Source organism: Bos indicus, chromosome 6, assembly GCF_029378745.1.
Source record: "Bos indicus isolate NIAB-ARS_2022 breed Sahiwal x Tharparkar chromosome 6, NIAB-ARS_B.indTharparkar_mat_pri_1.0, whole genome shotgun sequence".
Classification (NCBI taxonomy): Eukaryota; Metazoa; Chordata; class Mammalia; order Artiodactyla; family Bovidae; genus Bos; species Bos indicus.
The window spans coordinates 86936942-86957816 of NC_091765.1; the positions used below are offsets into that span (position 1 = coordinate 86936942).

General features: G+C 37.6%; 1 protein-coding gene across 2 annotated transcripts in view; it reads left to right on the forward strand.

Annotated features, from left to right (window-relative positions):
• The window catches only part of MOB1B (MOB kinase activator 1B), a 93349-nt gene that overhangs the window by 52445 nt on the left and 20029 nt on the right, over nt 1–20875 (forward strand). For both annotated transcript variants that reach the window (XM_070790926.1, XM_019962891.2), the window contains exon 2: nt 18985–19151. In XM_070790926.1, the coding sequence (XP_070647027.1) occupies nt 19097–19151 (55 nt within the window). In that variant the 5' untranslated portion in view covers nt 18985–19096. The remainder of the gene's footprint in view (nt 1–18984; nt 19152–20875) is intronic.

Below are 20875 nucleotides of genomic sequence, written 5' to 3' on the forward strand. Positions count from 1 at the left end.
GCCACCAGGTAATAAAGCATTAGGGGTAAAAGTCTGCATGTATATATAGGTGATTTTGGTTTCCTTGTCTATTTGTTGTCAGTTGCAAAGTCCTTTCCAACTCGTTGTGACCACATGGACTGCAGCACACCAGGCTCCTCTGTCTTCTACTATATCCTGGAATTTGCTCAAATTCATGTCCGTTGAGTCAGTGATGCCATCCAACCATCTCATCCTCTGTCATCCCCTACTCTTCCTCCCCTCAGTCTTCCTTAGCATTAGGGTCTTTTCCATTGAGTGGCCTCTTTGTATCAGGTGGCCAAAGTATTGGAGCTTCAGCTTCAGCATCAGTCCTTCCAATAAATATTCAGGGTTGATTTCCTTTAGGATTGACTGATTTGATCTCCTTGCAGTTCAAGGGACTCCTAAGAGTCATCCAGCACGATAAATTTGAAAGCATCAGTTCTTTTGGTGCTCAGTCTTTATGGTTCTACTCTCACATCCCTACTCTCACATCCGTACATGGCTACCAGAAAAACCATAGCTTTGACTGTCTGGACCTTTGTCAGCCAAGTGATGTCTGCTTTTTAATACGCTGTCTAATACGTTTGTGATAGCTTTCCTTCCAAGGAGCAAGCATCTTTTAATTTCATGGCTGTGGTCACTGTCTGCAATGATTTTGGAGCCCAAGAAATTAAAATCTGCCGTTGTTTCCATTTTTTCTCCTTCTAATTGCCACGATGTGATAGGACCAGATGCCATGATCTTAGTGTTTTGAATGTTGAATTTTAAGCCAGCTTTTTTACTCTCTTTTTTCACCATCATCAAGAGGCTTTTTGGTTCCTCTTCAGTTCAGTTCAGTCGTTCAGTCGTGTCTGACTCTTTGTGACCCCAGTACCTTTTCACTTTTTGTCATTAGAGTTGCATCATCTGCATATCTGAGGTTGTTGATATTTCTCCTGGCAGTCTTGCTCCCGCTTGTGATTCTTCCAGCCTGGCATTTCACATGATATACTCTGCATATAAGTTAAATAAGCAGGGTGACAATATACAGCCTTGTCATACTCCTTTCCCTGTTTGGAACCAGTCTGTTGTTCCATGTCTGGTTCTAACTGTTGCTTCTTGACCCTCAAACAGGCTTCTCAGGAGACAAGTAAGGTGTCTGGTGTTCTCTGGGCTTCCTTGTCTATAGTGTGCTGTAAACAGTGCTGGAGTCAGAGATACATTGCACATGATGTGTAGATTTTAAAGATGCTTTACTAACATTTCTATACGTGACTCATTTTATTGCCATGTTTTAGCAAGCATTAGAACTATTTTTTTATTAGGCTTTTAAACTTCTTAAAATTTAGTTTTGATTTTTGTCAGTATTATGCATGTACATGACAATTTAATTCAGTAGAATCAAAATTCTATAAGACTTGTCAGAAAAACCATCCCTCTTTTCCTGTTTTTGGATACACCCATTTGAACTCTTTTACCTGATTGTCTTAATTTTTAATTTCTTGTCTCAAACTAGTTTATATTGTTACATACTGAATTTTTTTTTTTTCACTTTAGGCATTAACTATTCTTATTATGGAAGAAGAGGGTATCACTCCCATGGTATCCCCATGTATATCTATATTTATATCTGTATACATCCCATCTTGTATTTACATCCTTCCATCCTACCAGCTTCTCAATATAGTTAACCTTATATAAATAAACACTGTTGATAGTTGAGCCATGTATATACTGTAATTTTGTTTTCTTTCCTGAACAGCTTCTTACTGTATCTGGAAATTTTTTGTTATTTTCTATGTACTCAATACCTTTTTTTAACCACCAAACACTTCCTGGTTAACCTTGAAATACATTTCAGATTCTGTCACTTTATGTTCTTGAATACTGTCTGTTGGAGCTTTCTTATCTGCTCTAGTCCGTTGGCTGATGTTACGTAAGTCTTGCTGTATAGCTGTTATTTGGGATCTCCCTTTGCCTTCATTCGGGGGATTCCCCTTGCATGGCTTTTGGGTTGGATTTCCTCTTTCTGGATCTCATGTCCTCTCTCTTGATTTACTCCCTTCTTTTTGGTGCAGCTGGAGAAGGGAAAGGCTACCCACTCCAGTGTTCTGGCTGGGAGAATTCCATGGACTGTACAGTCCATGGGATCGCAAAGAGTCGAACATGACTGAGCGACTTTCACTTCACTTCAGTTTTGGTTCGGCAGATTGTCTAAAAGCTCACTAAAAACAGTAAGTGGACTGTTAATATTTTGAGACTTTATATATCTAGAAATATACCTTCATACTTGATTGATATCATGTCAGAGTATCAAGTTCTAGGTTGTAGATTTTCTCACAGAATTTTAATTTTTATGGATGAGGTGCTCCACTTGTTACTGAGAGGTCCAAATGCCTTTCTGACTTCTGATGCTGTGTATCTTGTTTTTTTCCCTCTGGACTGTTGTAAGGTCTCCTCTTTGTTCTGAAATTTCTTAGTTTCTTCTTCTGTTGTGGGTTTATCCACCAAGTTGGTGTTCTCTCAGTCTAAAAAGGCATTTTCAATTCTGGGAAAATTTATTAGTTTATTTCCTTAATAAAGTATTTCTTGACAAAATATTCCCTTCTTTTTCTGTTATGTGTTTCTGGAATTCTTGTTACTTAGAATTTGGGCCTCCTGAACAGATCCTTGATATTTTTCTCCTTTTCCGTATCTTTCTTTGTTTTTTTCAGGCTTTGTGTTCTAAGAGATTACTTTGGTTTTATTTTCTATTCTTTTTATTGTGGTTTTAATTTCTGCTACCATTTTTTTAAAATTTAACAGTCCTTTTTTGTTTCTTTTTTTTAATATAGTATTCCTTTCTTATTTCATGAAGTGGTAACTGTTTTTCTATCACTGAGGATATTAATAGTTTTGGGGGGGCTCATTTTTATTCTCCCCTGTTTATCCTTTAATTGCTTGTTTGTTTTGGGGGTTTTTTGTTTTTTTTTTTGGTATTTTGATGTCTTCTTGCATATTAGAGGCTTCCCTCAAGTCCTGATAACTCTTTTTCTTTCTGTTTTTATTTATAAGTTGTTGTTTAGTTGGTAAGTTGTGTCCGACTCTTTTGTGACCCGATGGGCTGTAGCCTGCCAGACTCCTCTGTCCATAGGATTTCCTAGACAAGAATACTGGAGTGGGTTGCCTTTTCTGACCCAGGGATCAAACCTGTGTCTCTTGCATTGCAGGCGGATTCTCTGCCACTGAGCCACCTGGAAAGCCTTTTATTTACAAGTAGGACAACTGAAAAGCAAATTGGAATCTCTGTGTGTAGGGGGCATGTCAGTTATGGGATTTGCTGAAGGGTGATATGGCTAGGCTGTTACCTTGAAGAATCCCTGATGTAAATTTCTTTCTATATCTTTATATGGTGTGGTTAGATTTACCCAAAAAAAAGCACAGTTGGTTTTTGGTTGGAGATTATTATCTGGACTGTAAGGTTTTAGAGATCTTGCTGTGGGAAAAGGCAAGGGGTCTCAACATTGATTTTTTTCAAACTCATCTAATCATCTAGTGTTACATATGGTGTATCTGCCTACAACTGTGCCTGTAATCGTATCTCTTAAGCCAGACACCCTCTCTGTTTTGCCCTCTTTTTATAGAATACACCTTTAGTTTCTAGTCTTTTCTCAGGATGAGGGTGTGATACAAAAGCCTACTGTGTAGATTGCAGAGGGGATCTGGGTGTGTACCTCTTCTTAAACAGACTGGGGAAGTCTTGTTCCATCTCTACCCCTATTTCCAGAGTATCCTACTGATAGTAATTCCTGAACATTCTATGGAATCTGTAGTGTAAATTGGGTAGCTTGTAAGTTCAGGGTTAGGTTTCCTTAGGTATATTAATTCAGTTATTTATTCATCTACTTGCTAATTCCTAAAATTATTGTTTCCTCGTCTTTTATTCTCCTTTTCTTTATGGGATTGATTTTTTTTTTTTTAATTCACATTATTGCTTTGAGTAAGGAGTGGAAGGTAATGTCTGTTTTTAGCCCTCAATCTTTGACTGTCACTCTTCAAAACAGTCTTCTTATAGGTACTGATTTATTGTATTGCTGTGTTCTGTTAAGCAACCATAGTTTTGTGGTGTCACTAAGTAAAAGGAAATTGAAAGAGATATATCACTGAGTTAAACTACTTAATATTTTTTGAGTTCTTTGTTCCGGCAATGTATTAGTAAGTAGTGAGTCTAAGAGTCCTTTTTCTACCTGACACAGTTCAATAACTAATTTTTATAAAAATACAGATTAATCTAAATTTGAGTGCAAGGAACTACTTTATTTCTTTATTATTATTCCTCACTTATATTCTAGATTATTCAGGTTATGCTTTAAAGTATGCTTTGACAAATCTCATTTAAACTTTAATGTCTTTGACGTTAATTATTCATTGGTTAAAATTTATCTCCAAACTAGGGATTATCTGTTTTACATTAAGATAAAAAAAAGTCAGCTACACTTGAAATTAGATTTATAGGAGAAAAATGATATCTTTTGTGTTCATGTTACCAATATCTTCCTTCGAATAATAAAAGAAATAAAGGTTTTTCCCATTTCCCATTACACTTGATCAGTTTTACAGGCATCAGTTCAGTTCAGTTCAGTTGCTTAGTCGTGTCCGATTCTTTGCAACTCTATGAACCGCAGCACGCCAGGCCTCCCTGTCCATCACCAACTCCCGGAGTTTACCCAAACTCATGTCCATTGAGTCGGTGATGCCATCAAACCATCTCATCCTCTGTCATCCCCTTCTCCTCCTGCCTTCAATCTTTCCCAGCATCAGGTCTTTTCAAATGAGTCGGCTCTTCTCATCAGGTGGCCAAAATATTGGAGCTTCAGCTTCAACATCAGTCCTTCCAAAGAACATCCAGGACTGATTTCCTTTAGGATGGACTGGTTGGATCTCCTTGCAGTCCAAGGGACTCTCAAGAGTCTTCTTCAACACTACCGTTCAAAAACATCAATTCTTCAGTGCTCAGCTTTCTTTACAGTCCAACTCTCACATCCATACATGACCACTGGAAAAACCATAGCCTTGACTAGACGGACCTTTGTTGACAAAGTAATGTCTCTGCTTTTTAATATGCTGTCTAGGTTGGTCATAACTTTCCTTCCAAGGAGTAAGCATCTTTTAATTTCCTGGCTTCAATCACCATCTGCAGTGATCTTGGAGCCCCCCAAAATGTGGGCTTTTTATTTTCTTAAGAATATTAGTTTAATGCATTGACTTTCTTATAAATGTCATAGTTTTGAACTTCAATATACAAATATGGTGAAAGCTTTGTGTTAGAGTTACTATTTTATAGACAAAGAATAAACCATAGACTATAAACTGTAGATTATTTTTCATCCAATAAAAGACCTATACTTATCCTGAACGTCTGTGTGGCTTTATCCAAAAGCATATCTCTAAAGGATTAGAAAATAAATGTGGTGCTCTTAGATTTTAGGAGAAAATGAATGTTCTCATAATAGATAGCCTGAGAGAAAGGAGACAGACTAGGGCAGGAGTTCTTTTTCCAGGTTTATGAACAGGTTTTACATGTCCCTGAATTCCTTTATGCAAAATATATCTCTAGAGAGAAGGTTCATAGTGTCTTTCAGATTACCAGAGGCTTAAAACAGGTTAAGAACCAGTGGTGAAAGGTAGGTAAAGAAAAAATTGTATAAAATTTTAAGAATATTACAGGAGATATTTCCATATACGTACTGTGTTTATATAGCTGTTATGACTGGGCCTATTTGTATAAGCGGGGAATATAAATTTAGCAAATGCTGTCAGAATGTTTACTTTTATGTTACCATTCCTGACCTGATGTCCTTTATCAGTTTAACTCAACAGACTGCTATTGAGGAGCTGTTCTGACCTATGCCCTCTCCTAGGCTCTAGAGAAGCAGATGACTTGAAGCACTCCTTGCCTTTGAGAAGCTCATGGTGCATTGTAAAATAGAGACATTTTAGTGTTCTGTGTAAACAGAGAGGAGTCATCTTTAATGTGGTTTAGGACATCAGTGACGCTTCCTGAGGAAAAATAAACCCCTGAATTCATTTCCTAGGGATGACTAGACATCCTATGGAAAAAGAAAGTTCATTTACAAGTATATGAGATGAGGAGTAGACACCAGCTGATTTTAACTTTGTAAGTTTTTTTTCCTTGTCAGGCTGTCTTTATTGTAAGAATTTAAATTTCAAAGCATTCCCAGGTGGCACTGGTGGAGAAGAATCTGCTTGTCAGTGCAGGAGATAAGAGAGTGGGTTCCATCCTTGAATCAGGAAGATTCCCTGGAGAAGGGAATGGCAACCCACTCCAGTATTCTTGCTTAGAGAATCTCGTGGATAGAGGAGCCTGGTGGGTTAGAGTCCACAGGGTCGCAAAGAGTAGGACACAACTGAGCATTTGAGCAGTAGTAAGCCATTAAAACTTCGGTGTCACTGATTAAATGTATTCCTGTTGTGTTACTGCTTCTTATTTGCACACAGATGATGAATTGTAGGAATTGTGGGTGAATCTTTGCTCTGGTATTAACTTGAGAGGTGTATCTGATGTAAAGATTGTTCCATTACTGCCAAAACTGCAGACTTGATCTTTAATGGCACCCTTTATAACGAACTGTGGTTTTGAATTGGATGCCAGGGGAAATTGTGCTTTTCTATTTTGTTGGAAAAAAATGCTCTTACAACAAGAAATTGCATACTAGTTTTTAGAATATAGCTAAATTACTATACTATGGGAAGTAGCTGCAATCTATTTAGTTGTTTAAAATAACTAAATAAAATGAGTATAAATAATAAATAAAATAATAAGAGCTACCTCCTCCTTCCCTTTCCCCTCCCCCAGTGTAAGGAGTAGACTTGTTAGACGGAGATGTCTTGCTTTGATTGATTGACCCATTTTTTTTAGCCAAGGTTTAAGTAGGGAAGGACTCTAAAGGGCCTAAGATTGAAAATGAAATTTTGGTGTCAGGATGAGCAAACCTCACCAGTACATCTGTTACTTCTCTTGCTGCGGTTAAAATCTTTTAGATTTGTTGCACCAAATAAAGATGATGAGTCAGTCCCTTTCTCTAAAACTGGGAACAGCTGTTCCTTGCGATAATAACAAGATTTTTCTCTATTTTCGATATCATTATTTAAGTTAATAAACTTCTATTAGTAAACCTATTATGTCCCAGTTTGTGTGTTAGATTCTAGGGATTCACGGATGACCAAGACATCATCCATATAGTAACTCGCAGTCTAGTGAGAAAGAGAAAGAAAAATGTAAACAAATAAGTATGCAGAGGTCATGTTTTAAAACTGGATTAGTAGAAGTGTGACAGAAAGATCGGTGTGGTCTGAATACATCTGCCCAGATTCATGAGTTGGAATCTTAATGCCCAGTCTGATGGCCTTAGGAGGTGAGGCCTTTAAACCTTTGAGAGGTGATTAGGTCATCAGGTCTCTACCCTCATTATTGGGGTTAGTGCTCTTATGAAAAACATCCCACAGAGCTCCCTAACCCCTTCCACCATATGAAGATGCAGAGAGAAGTGGGCAATCAGAAACCTGGAACAGGGCCCGACAATGCTGGTACCTTGATCTTGGTACTTTTCACCACCAAAACTCGGAGAATAAATTTTTGTTGTTCATAAGCCACCCGGTCTGTGGTATTTTGTTATAGCAGACTGAATAAGGTGATGACTATCTATCTATATGTGTGTATGTACATATGTGTATATGCATATACATATTGTCACTCCCTGAGTATTTTTAAGCTATCATTTCCCATATTGCCCATTTGCTGTGTGACAGCTACCTCAAAACTAAGCTGTTTTAAATACATTCATTTAATTGTCATAATGGTTCTACAAAATTGTTAATATCATTTCCAGTGTTTTAGTTGTAAGCTTAGAGAAGTTATATGATTTATCTGAGATCACAAAGTTATCTAAGTTACAAAGACAGGATCTGAAACTGGGTGTTTACTTCAAATCCTTTGCCCTTTGATCTTCTGTATGCCAGATATCACATTACAAAAATGAAGAGGACACAACCTCTCTTTTTAAAGAGCTATTTGAAGGAGAACAAACACATAAATATGTTACAGGTGCTTTAAGCTGCAGTGAGACACCAAGAGGATGGAGAGATTTTCATGCAAGGTTAGGAAAGGTTTTTTATAAAAGAAGTGATGTTCAGGCTCCCTAGGTGTTTCTTGGATGAAATGTCAGTATATTTGGAATTACTGCCTGCTCTGTTGCAATTTGATGCTCATTCTGAATTCTGCATCTGCAGGTTTTGTTTTCTTCCTTCTTGTGGTCCAACACATTGTAGGGGATTCTGTTACTGCTGTTGCATGGAAATCACCTAGACATTTGACAATAGTCATTTCCTAAAATCTCTTGTGATTTTAGTACCTGTTTACTGATTGCAATGAATTTAGTGCTAGGCAAAGAAACTGCAGTCTTTATAAAACTCAGAGCTCAGAGGGTGATCAGAGATGAGTGATTAAACTTTAGTGTCTTCATCTATAGCGGAAATTACACCTCAATAACTTCACAGTTGTAGAAACTAGTTGGCCTTTGTTGTGAAGTGCTTTTTATTTTCTAAGGATTAGATTATAAAAGTTTATGGGATATAAATAGTGACTTGACCAACCCTGTACCTGTTCTTGTATGAAATCATGGAGTTATACTTCATAAAATTGAAGTATTACGGATATGTTGAAAACTGAGAGGTAACCCAGTTAGCAGTTTAATATAATAGTGTGTCAGTTCAGTTCAGTTGCACAATCGTGTTCGACTCTTTGCAACCCCATGGACTGCAGCATGCCAGGCCTCCCTGTCCATCACCAACTCCCGGAGTTTACCCAAACTCATGTCCATTGAGTCAGTGATGCCATCAAACCATCTCATCCTCTTGTCATCTCCTTCTCCTCCTGCCTTCAATCTTTCCCAGCATCAGGGTCTTTTCAAATGAGTCAGCTCTTCGCATCAGGTGGCCAAAGTATTGGAGTTTCAGCTTCAACATCAGTCCTTCCAATGAACACTCAGGACTGATCTCCTTTAGGATGGACTGGTTGGATCTCCTTGCAGTCCAAGGGACTCTCTCTTCTCCGACACCTCAGTTCAGAAGCATCATTCTTCGGTGCTCAGCTTTCTTTATAGTGCAACTCTCACATCCATACATGATACTGAAAAAACCATAGCCTTGACTAGATGGACCTTTGTTGGCAAAGTAATGTCTCTGCTTTTTAATATGCTGTCTAGGTTAGTCATAAGTTTCCTGCCAAGGAGTAAACGTCTTTTAATTTCATAGCTGCAGTCACCATTTACAGTGATTTTGGAGCCCAAAAAAATAAAGTCTGCCACTGTTTCCCCATCTATTTGCCATGAAGTGATGGGACCGGATGCCATGAACTTAGTTTTCTGAAAATTGAGCTTTAAGCCAACTTTTTCACTCTCCTCTTTCACTTTCATCAAGAGGCTCTTTAGTTCTTCGCTTTCTGCCATAAGGGTGGTGTCATCTGCACATCTGAGGTTATTGATATTTCTCCCGTCAATCTTAATTCCAGCTTGTGCTTCATCCAGCCCAGCGTTTCTCATGATGTACTCTGCATATAAGTTAAATAAGCAGGGTGACAGTATGCAGCCTTGACGTACTCCTTTTCCTATTTGAAACCAGTCTGTTGTTCCATGTCCGGTTCTAACTGTTGCTTCCTGACCTGCATACTGATTTCTCAAGAGACAGGTCAGGTGGTCGATACTCCCATCTCTTTCAGAATTTTCCACAGTTTATTGTGATTCACACAGTCAAAGGCTTTGGCATAGTCAATAATGCAGAAATAGATGTTTTTTCTGGAACTCTCTTGCTTTTTTGATGATCCAGTGGATGTTGGCAATTTGATCTCTGGTTCCTCTCCCTTTTCTGAAACCAGCTTTAACATCTGGAAATTCATGGCTAACATACTGTTGAAGCCTGGCTTGGAGAATTTTGAGCATTACTTTACTAATGTGTGAGATGAGTGCAATTGTATGGTAGTTTGAGCATTCCTTGGCATTGCCTTTTTTAGGGATTGGAATGAAAACTGACCTTTTCCAGTCCTGTGGCCACTGCTGAGTTTTCCAAATTTGCTGACCTATTGAGTGCAGCACTTTCACAACATCATCTTTTAGCATTTGAAACAGCTCAACTGGAATTCCATCACCTCCACTAGCTTTGTTCATAGTGATGCTTCTTAAGGTGTGTGTGTGTGCATGCAAAATGGCTTCAGTCATGTCTGATTCTTTGCAACCCTATAGATTGTAGCCTGCCAGGCTCCTCTGTCCAAGATATTCTCTAGGCCAGAATAATGGAGTGGGTTGCTGTGCCCTCCTCCAGGGAATGTATGTTAAAGAGCAAGATTTTAAATGTGGAAGTAAAATTTCCGTGACTAAAGATCTTTGGGAAACCTTGAGATAAACCATAAATGATTTTTTTAATAAATTTTCTTTACTATAGGACTTCTGATAGCTTTTAAAATACTCGTTTTAATAACATACTAGTGCATCTTTTGGCAGTGTGCTAACCAGTGAAGATGTCAAGAATATTAGTTACCTTCAGTCTGATCATTCATCTTAGCATGACATGTGTAGGTTCAACTGCATATTAACTTACCATTTGGGTGTTTAATAGGTATCTTAAGTTAATACGGGCAAAATCCATCTCCCCAAACCTATCTTAATAAATGACCTGTTATCTACCTACTTGAGCCTAAAAACCTAGCAGTCTTCTTTGATTGTCTCGTCTTTACCACTCGACAAATTCTGAAATCCAAAGTGAATCCCGTTGGTTCTACCTACAAATATTGGAACCTGGCTTCATTTTTCTGTCCCCATTAGACCAGGCCATCTTTCTGCTTTATACTAGTTTCTTAACTTGTTTCTCTGTTTTCACTTTTACCCTCCTGCCAGTCCATGCTCTACATGGAAACTAGAATAGTCTTTTTTAGATCATTAAATTAAGTCATATTATATTTCCTTTAAAAAAAAAAAAAGATTCTGCCATGGCTTCCCATTTATACTTAAAATAGTAATCTAAATTCCATACTTTGGACTCGAAAATCTTAGCTAGTGTGGGTCTACAAGCTTTTTCTGAATTCATATACTGTATTCTTGCCTGGAAAATCCCATGGACAGAGAAGCTTGGTTGGCTACTGTCTATGGGGTCGTAAAGAGTCGGACACGACTGAGCGACTTCACTATATCACTATATACTGTCATTCATGATGCCCTTATCACAGTTACCTTTTTACCCCTCTTTCTGAAAAAGTCACCTTTGTGCAAACACCTAGTTTGTCCTGTAAGCCTGGAATGCTCTTCCCTCTTTGCTAGTTGTCACATGGCTGATTCCTTCTTCTTGTCTTTCTGGCCTCATGGAGACCCGCTCTAACCACCTAATCTAATAAAGTGCCTTGTCGTATCACATTATTTGTCACATCATTCTGTTATTTTCACCATAGCACTTAGCACTAACCAATACTGTATTGTTAGTTTTATTTATTTTTTTTCTGCCTCCTCTCCCTACCATGAGAATAGAGATTCTCTTGTTCAGTGCTGTGTCCCAGGGTTAGAACTGTGCTACTTAGAATATAGGAGGGTGGTCAGAATATTCTAGTTGGATGAAGGAATGCAAGAGTGAAATAAATGGAAGAAACTGATGTTGGAAGTGGTGAGGAACATTACTGTCAGGCTACTTAGTTTTTTAATAGTAAAGATTTTTCTTTAAACATTAAAAAAATTATGCTATAATTAACACACTATAAAATTCATCTTTTAAAGTGTTCAGTGGATTTAGTATATTCACAAAATTGTACAACCATCACAGCTGTAGAAGATAAAGATAAGTATCATGTAGTATTGGGTAGTGGATAAAAGAATGGACTTTGAATATTTAAATCCTAGGCTTAAATTTTGGTTCCTTACTTTACCAATTTTAAAAGCTTGAGCAAATTAAGTACTTTAAGCCTCAGTTTTGTTACTCATAAAATAAAGTATAGCATACCTACCCCCTGAGACATCTGTATGAAGGTCAAGAAACAACAGTTAGAACCATACATGGAACAATGGACTGGTTCTAAGTTGGGAAAGGAGTACATCAAGGCTGTGTATTGTCACCTGGCTTATTTAACTTACATGCAGAGTACATCATGCGAAATGCTGGGCTGGATGAAGCACAAGCTGGAATCAAGATTGCCGGGAGAAATATCAGTAACCTCAGATATGCAGATGACAACACCCTTATGGCAGAAAGTGAAGAGGAACTAAAGAGCCTCTTGATGAAAGTGAGAGAGCAGAGTGAAAAAGCTGGCTTAAAACTCAACATTCAAAAAATGAAGATCATGGCATCCAGTCTCATCACTTCATGGCAAATAGGTCCCATCACTTCATGGCAAACAGATAGGGAAACAGTGGAAACTGTATTTTCTTGGGTTCCAAAATCTCTGCAGATGGTGACTGCAGCCATGAAATTACACAACTCTTGCTCCTTGGAAGAAAAGCTGTGACTAACCTAGACAGCATATTCAAAAGCAGAGACATTACTTTGCCGACAAAGGTCTGTACAGTCAAAGCTGTGGTTTTTCCAATAGTCATGTATGGACATGAGAGTTGGAAAAAGAAAGCTGAGCGCCAAAGAATTGATGCTTTTGAACTGTGGTGTGGAGAAGGCAATGGCAACCCACTCCAGTACTCTTGCCTGGAAAATCCCATGGACGGAGGAGCCTGGTGGGCTGCAGTCCATGGGGTCGCTAAGAGTCGGACACGACTGAGCGACTTCACTTTCACTTTTCACTTTCATGCATTGGAGAAGAAAATGGTAACCCACTCCAGTGTTCTTGCCTGGAGAATCCCAGGGACGGGGGAGCCTGGTGGGCTGCCGTCTATGGGGTCGCACAGAGTCGGACACGACTGAAGTGACTTAGCAGCAGCAACTGTGGTATTGGAGAAGGACCTTAGAGTCCCTTGGACTGCAAGGAGATCAAGCCAATCCATCCTAAAGGAAATCAGTCCTGAATGTTCATTGGAAGGTCTAATGCTGAAGCTCTAATACTTTGGCCACCTGATGTGAAGAACTGAATCATTAGGAAAGACCCTGATGCTGGGAAAGATTGAAGGCAGGAGGAGAAAGGGACAACAGAGGATGAGATGGTTGGATGGCATCATCAACTTGATGGGTATGAGTTTGTGCAAGCTCCAGGAGTTGGTGATGGACAGGGAGACCTGGCATGCTTCATTCAATGGGGTTGCAAAGAGTTGGACATGACTGAGCAACTGAACTGAGCCGAACTGATAAGACATCATAGAGTTATGAAGATTAAATGAGATACTGTATGTAAAATACTTAAAGAGTACAAGGTCTGCAGTAAATGTTAGTTAATATTAATCATCATCAATTCAGTTCAGTCGCTCAGTTGTGTCTGACTCTTTGCAACCCCATGAATCGCAGCACTCCAGGCCTCCCTGTCCATCACCAACTCCCAGAATTCACTCAAACTCATGTCCATCGTGTCCGTGATGCCATCCAGCCATCTCATCCTGCCCCCAATCCCTCCCAGCATCAGAGTCTTTTCCAATGAGTCATCTCTTCTCATGAGGTGGCCAAAGTATTGGCGTTTCAGCTTTAGCATCAGTCATCATCATTACTATTGTAATCCAGGAGTTTCCAGTCTGAAGTTGACTGAAAAGTGTTTATCAAGTCCCTGATCTCTAGTGTTGGACTTAGACCTGTAGAAGGAGCTACTGATGTGAATGACAGGTTGGTACCAATTGTGGATCAAAGAGAGCTAATATTAATGGAGTTCTTACTACAGGGTTCAATAGTAAGGTATCATTATTACACACTGAAGCTTGGTAATGTAAAATGACTTGAAGATAACGGACTGTTGTTTTTTAACTGTTTATTTTGTATTGGAGTACAGGTGATTAACAAGTTGCGGTAGTTGCAGGTGGACAGCAAAGGAACTCATATACATGTATCCATTCTCCCCCATACTCCTCTGCCATCCAGTCTGCCACATAACGTTGAAGAGTTCTGTGTTCTATACAGTAGGTCCTTGTTGATCATCTGTTTTGAATATAGCCTTATTTACATGTCAATCCCAAACTTTATCCCTTACTCCCAGCCTTCCTCCTGGCAACCATAAGTTCATTCTTTAAGTCTTTGAGTCTGTTTTGTAAATAAGTTCATTTATATCATTTCTTTTTAGATTCTGCATTTAAACGGATGTCATATGCTGTTTCTCCTCTGTCTGACTTTACTCAGTATGACAATCTCTAGGTCCACTCCTATTGCTGCAGATGGCTTTGTTTCCTTCTTTTGAGTGGCCAAGTAATATTTTATTGTATATATGCACCACATTTTCTTTATCTGTTTCTCTGTTGATGGGCATTTAGGTTGCTTGCATGTCTTGGCTATTGTGCATAGTGCCGCAGTGAAGTGAACACCCGTGCATTTATCCTTTCGGACCATGTTTTTTTCTGGATGTATGCCTAAGAATGGGATTGCAGGGTCATATGATAGCTCTATTTTTAGTGTTTTAAGGAGCCTCCATACTCTTCTTCCTAGTGGCTGTACCAGTTTATGTTCCGAACAGTATAGGAGGGTTCCCTTCTCTCCATACCTTCTCCAGCATTTATTGTTTATGGATTTTATGATGATAGTTGTTTTCACTGGTGTGAGATGATATCTCATTGTAGTTTTGAGTTGCATTTCTTTAATAATTAGCAGTGTTGACCATCTTTCATGTGCCTCTTGGCCATTTGTATGTCCTTTACTGAGAAATGTTTATTTAGGTCTTCTGCCCATTTTTTGATTGGGTTGTTTGTTTTGATGATGTTAAGGCTCATTAGCTGCTTGCAGGTTTTGGAGACTAATCTGTTGTTGGTCACTTCATTTGCAAATATTTTCTCCCAGTCTGTGTGTTAGTTGTTTTCTTGTTGAATCCCACTTCTGCCATTTAATTAGCTGGGTGATCAGAGTAAGTTGCGTAACTTTGAAGATATGGAGTTATTGATGCAAATAAGTTGATGTAAATTTGTTTCTAATTTTGAATATATTGACGTGTTTTTCACTGTCTAAATTGTATACAGATATATATTCTTCTAACCCTTCCTAGTGGGGTTTCCCAAGTGGCTCCGATGGTAAAGAATCTGCCTGCAATGCAGGAGACCTGGATTATGGTCCCTGGGTAGGGAAGATACCCTGGAGAAGGGAATGGCTAACCAGTTCATTTCTTGCCTGGGAAATCCCATGGACACAGGAGCCTGGAGGGCTACAAAGAGTTGCAAAGAGTCACGAAGAGTCAGACACCACTGAGTGACTAACACTTTTACTTTTCAGTCCTTCCTAGTACCCCTGTTTTGAGTTCTCTGTAAAACCCCCTCCCCAATTCCTTCAGCCTTAAGATTCTCCAACCCAATTTAGAAAATATCAATTTTGTTGATAGTTGGATTGAACAGTAAATAGTTAAAATTGAGGGTAATGATGGGTGTAACTGTGTTGAGATGGTAACAGATGGTTTATGAGAATAAATGTAGACGTCACAATGGGGACCAGTCTATTCTTTAGGGTCTTAAGGAGGAAGTACACAATGCTTCTGAAATTTACTAAAAGTAGATCAAATTGGATGACTAATTATAAGGGGTTTGTGGTCAGAGTTTTCCCTTAAGGCTCAGTTATTTACTTGTCAAGCCATTCTGTCTTTCTCTAGAAATTGATTGACCTTCAAATATGAGTAAAAGGACTGGGATAAACAAACCTGACTGCTGGGTATTTATTTTAAAAGAAAAGACCTCAGGGTAATGCTGTGACTTTTCAATCACATTTACGTTCTAATCAGAAAGCTCTAAGTTGTCATACAGTTATGATGTCCTGTTGGGAGCTATACAAGAGAAACTAGCTGAATTCTTGTCCTCTAAGACCAAAAATGTATACAGCTACTCTCATACATTGTTAATGAGTTTTAAAAGAATCCAACTTATTTTGGGGGAAAAAATAGACCTTATATAAACATAAAAAATGTATATGCCCTTTAGCAGGGCAATTTTACTTTTTTTTTTTTAAATTCTAAGAATTTATCTTTTATAATATGAGGAGACTTACTGCAGCATTGTTTAAAGTGATAAATGACTAGACACAACCTCAATGTTTATCAGTAGGTGACTGGTTGAAAATATCTGTCTATATAAGGAAATATTATTCAGTCTTTAAAAAGAATAAAGTAGATCTACTTCTATTTTAAAGTACAACAATCTTCTGGACATATTAAAGTGGAAAACATTGTTTAGAATACTGTAGTACGCAGCGGGTGTATAAAACAAGCACAAGCATTTTTTGCTTGTATAGACAGACTCTGAAAAGGGTGGGGTGGGGGGCTACATACTTTCTGTTATTGAAAATGTTTTTTAATATTTGCATCAAATATCTTAAAATGCCATGTGAGATACTGGGTTAGCTGAAAAGTTCGTTTGGGTTTTTTCATAGACCTTATATATTTATCCCCATTAGTGTAAGAGCTTGCACTGATTAGTGTAAGAGCTTGCACTCACTGATGAGGAATTTTGTGTACATTTTGGTATTTGTGCTTTTGAACTTAAGTGCTCTTCAGTTGGTCTTCTTTTGACATGGGAATAAGGAGCAGTACTGATCACCCCTTCCAGAGTAGGGTGCATCCTTGTTGAAGTTTCAGGTAGCAGTCAAAAAAGTTGAATATAATTTTTAAAAAGAACATTTAAAAAATCAGAATACTGAGATGATTAATTATTTTGCCTGAATAAAGCAGAAGGGTCAGAAAGAAGGGGGAATCAGTGGAGGACTTCAAAGCATTTTGGAAGTATGACTGTGCATGGATATGAGGAACTGAGAAGGGAGAGAACTCAGGGAACTGAAAGCATTTTATAAACATCATCCCATCTCTAAATTATACCCTCTGTAAAAAGTTATTTTCCAGACTTTCAAAAAAGCAAAATAAAGAGATCGAAGCCCAGACGATAATTTGTAGTTTCCTAAGTAACATAAGAAGAAAACAGCAAAATGAGGACTGGCACCTTGTTTTCTTGATTTCCTGTCTATCCCCACCATTATTCTGAGATCACTTGAACCTGATATAGGAAAAGCACCAAAAAAACCAAACCAAAACAATTTTTTTTAAAAAATTCTATTTGTAACTTAATGTGTAAGAGCATTTGTTTCCAAAGTAAAAATTTCCCCATCCAGTCTTAGGAAATTAGAGTGGGAGTAGGGGTTGAGTCCAGCTTTGGACATTGGACTATTTCATTTTTTACTGTGAGTCATTCTGGTTCAGGAAGAGGAAGGATACTAACATTTGCACAGCATTTTACAGTTTTAAGAGCTTTTTTTCTCATTTATTATTTTCTCATTTTGCAGCTCTTGCATGATACAGGTAATGGTAATGTTTTATTATTGTTAGGCTTTCACTATTAAAGAAAAAATAGGCTCAAGGAAGTTGGGTAATTTGCCTTAAATAACATAGCTGATTAGTGTCAGAACTGACCTTCATAAAACCAAACTCAGATTTTTTTTTTTTTTTTTTTTTTCTTTTTACCCAAGTGTAAGGTCTTTGAGGAGAATGTGTTTAGTTTTGTGGCAGACCAATTCTGAATGGGTCATCAATCAAAAAAACATTTAGAAGCCTAACATTTGAAGGGACAGTGGTTCAGTAAATAGATATTTGTGGGGACCCTCCTGGGTGTAGGCACAGCTGATGTGCTTGTTGTTCTCATGTTCTCTGCCAGCCCTTTTCAGAGCAGCTTTGTTACATCATCACTTGCGGCACCAGTCTGATCAGTGGGCTAATTTAAAGGGAGAGTGCTTAACACTTGGTCTGAATACATACACCAGACTGGTGTTAGGAGAGCTATTTTTGTACTTAATCATACAAAAATTAGTAAAAATGTCTTTTGTCAAAAAATTTATTGGTCAAGTTTATTTTTCACACTGAATTTTGAAAAGGGAGAAGGAGGAGGAGGAAAATGAAATAAGCCTCAATATCATGCAGAGGCATGATAATCTTTTCTATGTTTTCGTACTTCAGAGATGGTGGGAGAGAATTTGACTTTTAATACATTATCTGATTAAACTGAAGAAGAGTTTCCATACTCTAATGTGGGTCCAGAGCCTTACTGTGTTTAATATTTGACTTTGGGGTTTACTTTGAAGTGCACTGGGAAGCCACTGAGTGTGGTTTTAAGCAGAGGAGTAACGTCGCCTGATTGGTGTTTGTAAAGAGATTCTTGGCTATTGAGTAGAGACTGAAGTGATTTAGCACGTGCACATGTGCACACACACACCCACACCTGACAGGGAGACAGACAGACAGACATACACATACCACACCCCTGGCACGGAGAGGGGTCAGTGTTAAGAGTTGAGCCTGGGCTGGGAAGATACTCTAGAGGCGGGACATGGCAACCCATTCCAGTATTCTTGCCTGGAGAATCCCCATGGACAGAGGAGCCTGGTGGGCTACAGTGCTTCTTGTACAAAGGAAATTATTTATCTTAGAATGAGAGCCTTAGAATAAGGGTAAAAAAGAATACAATGACTAAAGATTATCACAGACTCCTTTTTATTTTTATGTATTACAACCTATAATCCTGAATCATTAATTTATTGTTGGATTTGTTAGCTGGGTTATAGCTAAAAATTCTTTTTTCTCCTTCATAGTTCTAGTAGGGCTGATGTCTATGGGGTCACACAGAGTCGGACACGACTGAAGTGACTTAGCAGCAGAGAATATAGAGAAGGTTTGTGGGAGTAGTTACAAACTACTCCTACAAACAGTAGTTACAGCAATGATATTTCCAAGATTTAATGTAGCCAGTACAATTTCAAGCTATATATTGGTGGACTTTTAGGATCACTTCTATGTTACTTTATCCAGTAGTATAGTATGGTAGACTCTGTGGAAGGTCAAGCCTTAAACGCTTTTTTTTTCTTTTCTATTCATAGTGGGAGTCGCTCATCTAAAACGTTTAAACCAAAGAAGAACATTCCAGAGGGTTCTCACCAGTATGAGCTCTTAAAGCATGCAGAGGCCACTCTTGGCAGTGGCAACCTCCGGATGGCTGTCATGCTTCCTGAGGGCGAAGATCTAAATGAGTGGGTTGCAGTGAACAGTAAGTAGCCTTTCTATTTCTCAATGGACTCTCAATTAGGTTAGTAGACTCATTATAGGTGAGTGTTGGGTACTGTGTTTTCTAGCATTTAGTTAGCAACCTAATACCACAATATAATGGTACCTCAGTCCACTTTAACCTTTATGATACTTTATTTCTGAATATGGAATTAGATGAAATTATCTCCTGTTATCATATAATACAAAGCATAGATTTACCGTCTTCTTGAAAAAAATAATAATACAGCAATTGATGTCTATAGCACATTCTGTGTCTGGCACTCTGCTATTCTTTCTACATGAATTATTTTTAATTTATTTTATTAAGTTTAATTGATTTATAATATATTGTTTTCACATGTATAATATAGTGATTCAGTATTTTTATAGATTATACTGCATCTAAAGTTATTGCAGTATAATGGCTTTATTTCCCTGCGCTGTACAATATACCCTTGTAGCTTACTAATTTGATACTTGCTGGTTTGTACCTCTTAATCCCCTGTCTCTATCTGGCTCTTCTTCCTTTTTCTCTCCCTACTGATAACCAATAGTTTGTTCTCTATATCTGTGAGTCTGTTTCTGTTTTGTTATATTCATTCATTTTATTTTTTAGATCCTACATTTAAGTGATATCATATAGAATTTGTTTTTCTGTGTTTGACTTAACTCCACTAAGCAAAATACCTTCCAGGTCCATCCATGTTGTTGTAAATGATAAATTTCATTCTTTTTTATGCTCAGTAATGTACCATTGTATGTGTGTATGTATGCAAGGGAGATATATATATATGTATATATATAAATACACACACACACCGTTATCCATTTATCAGTTGATGGATGTGTTAGGTTGCTTCTGTATCTTGGCTATTAACTTCCATATGCTGCTTTGACATTGGTGTGCATGTATCTTTTCAAATTATTGTTTTTATTTTCTTCTACATGTATTACTTTATCTTTACAACCTCATGATGTAGGTATTATTATTATCTGAGTATATTATAAGAAATCTGAGACAGAAAATTGTCGTAATTAGGCTAGGTTATATAGCTAGTAGTGGTAGAGGCTGGGCTCAAATATAGTTATAAAATTTCAGAGACTGCTTTGACCACTATGCCAAATTACCTCTTTCAGTAGCATACTCAGTTATTTGCCTTAATTATGTTTTTTTTTTAATTCAGTAGTGATCTTATGAAATTAGTGAAATATATTTATGATATATTCTTAACCTCTAGGAAGAAAAAAATATAAGTAAAAAGTAAATATATTCCTGGGATTTAAGCAGAGAAAGTGGGGAAATAAAAGTGGTACTTTTAGTATTCAAGGTTCATCAGCCTCGGTGAGGAAATTAATAAAGTTTTATAATTGGAGGAAATTTATATGACTCTAGTAAAAATTAAATTAAATTTAATTGAAAATATATACTAAATGTCTAGGCTTTGATTAAGGAAAAGCAGAACCATATTTTTATTATAATATTTGATGGTATTTTATTGTGGTTTGAAACATATCATGGGATTTATAAATTGAGCTGCCACCCACTGATAACTTTTAGGAACCTAAAGGATTTTACTGAGATGTCTTAAAACCTCACTGTGACAGCAGTTCCTTAAGAGCAGTATTTATTATACTACAGTTATCCTCCTGACCCCAGAGAGTTTATTTACTGAGGAGATAAAAGTAATTTGTTTGCTTTATTGTTGAGACTCATCTAACTTATTA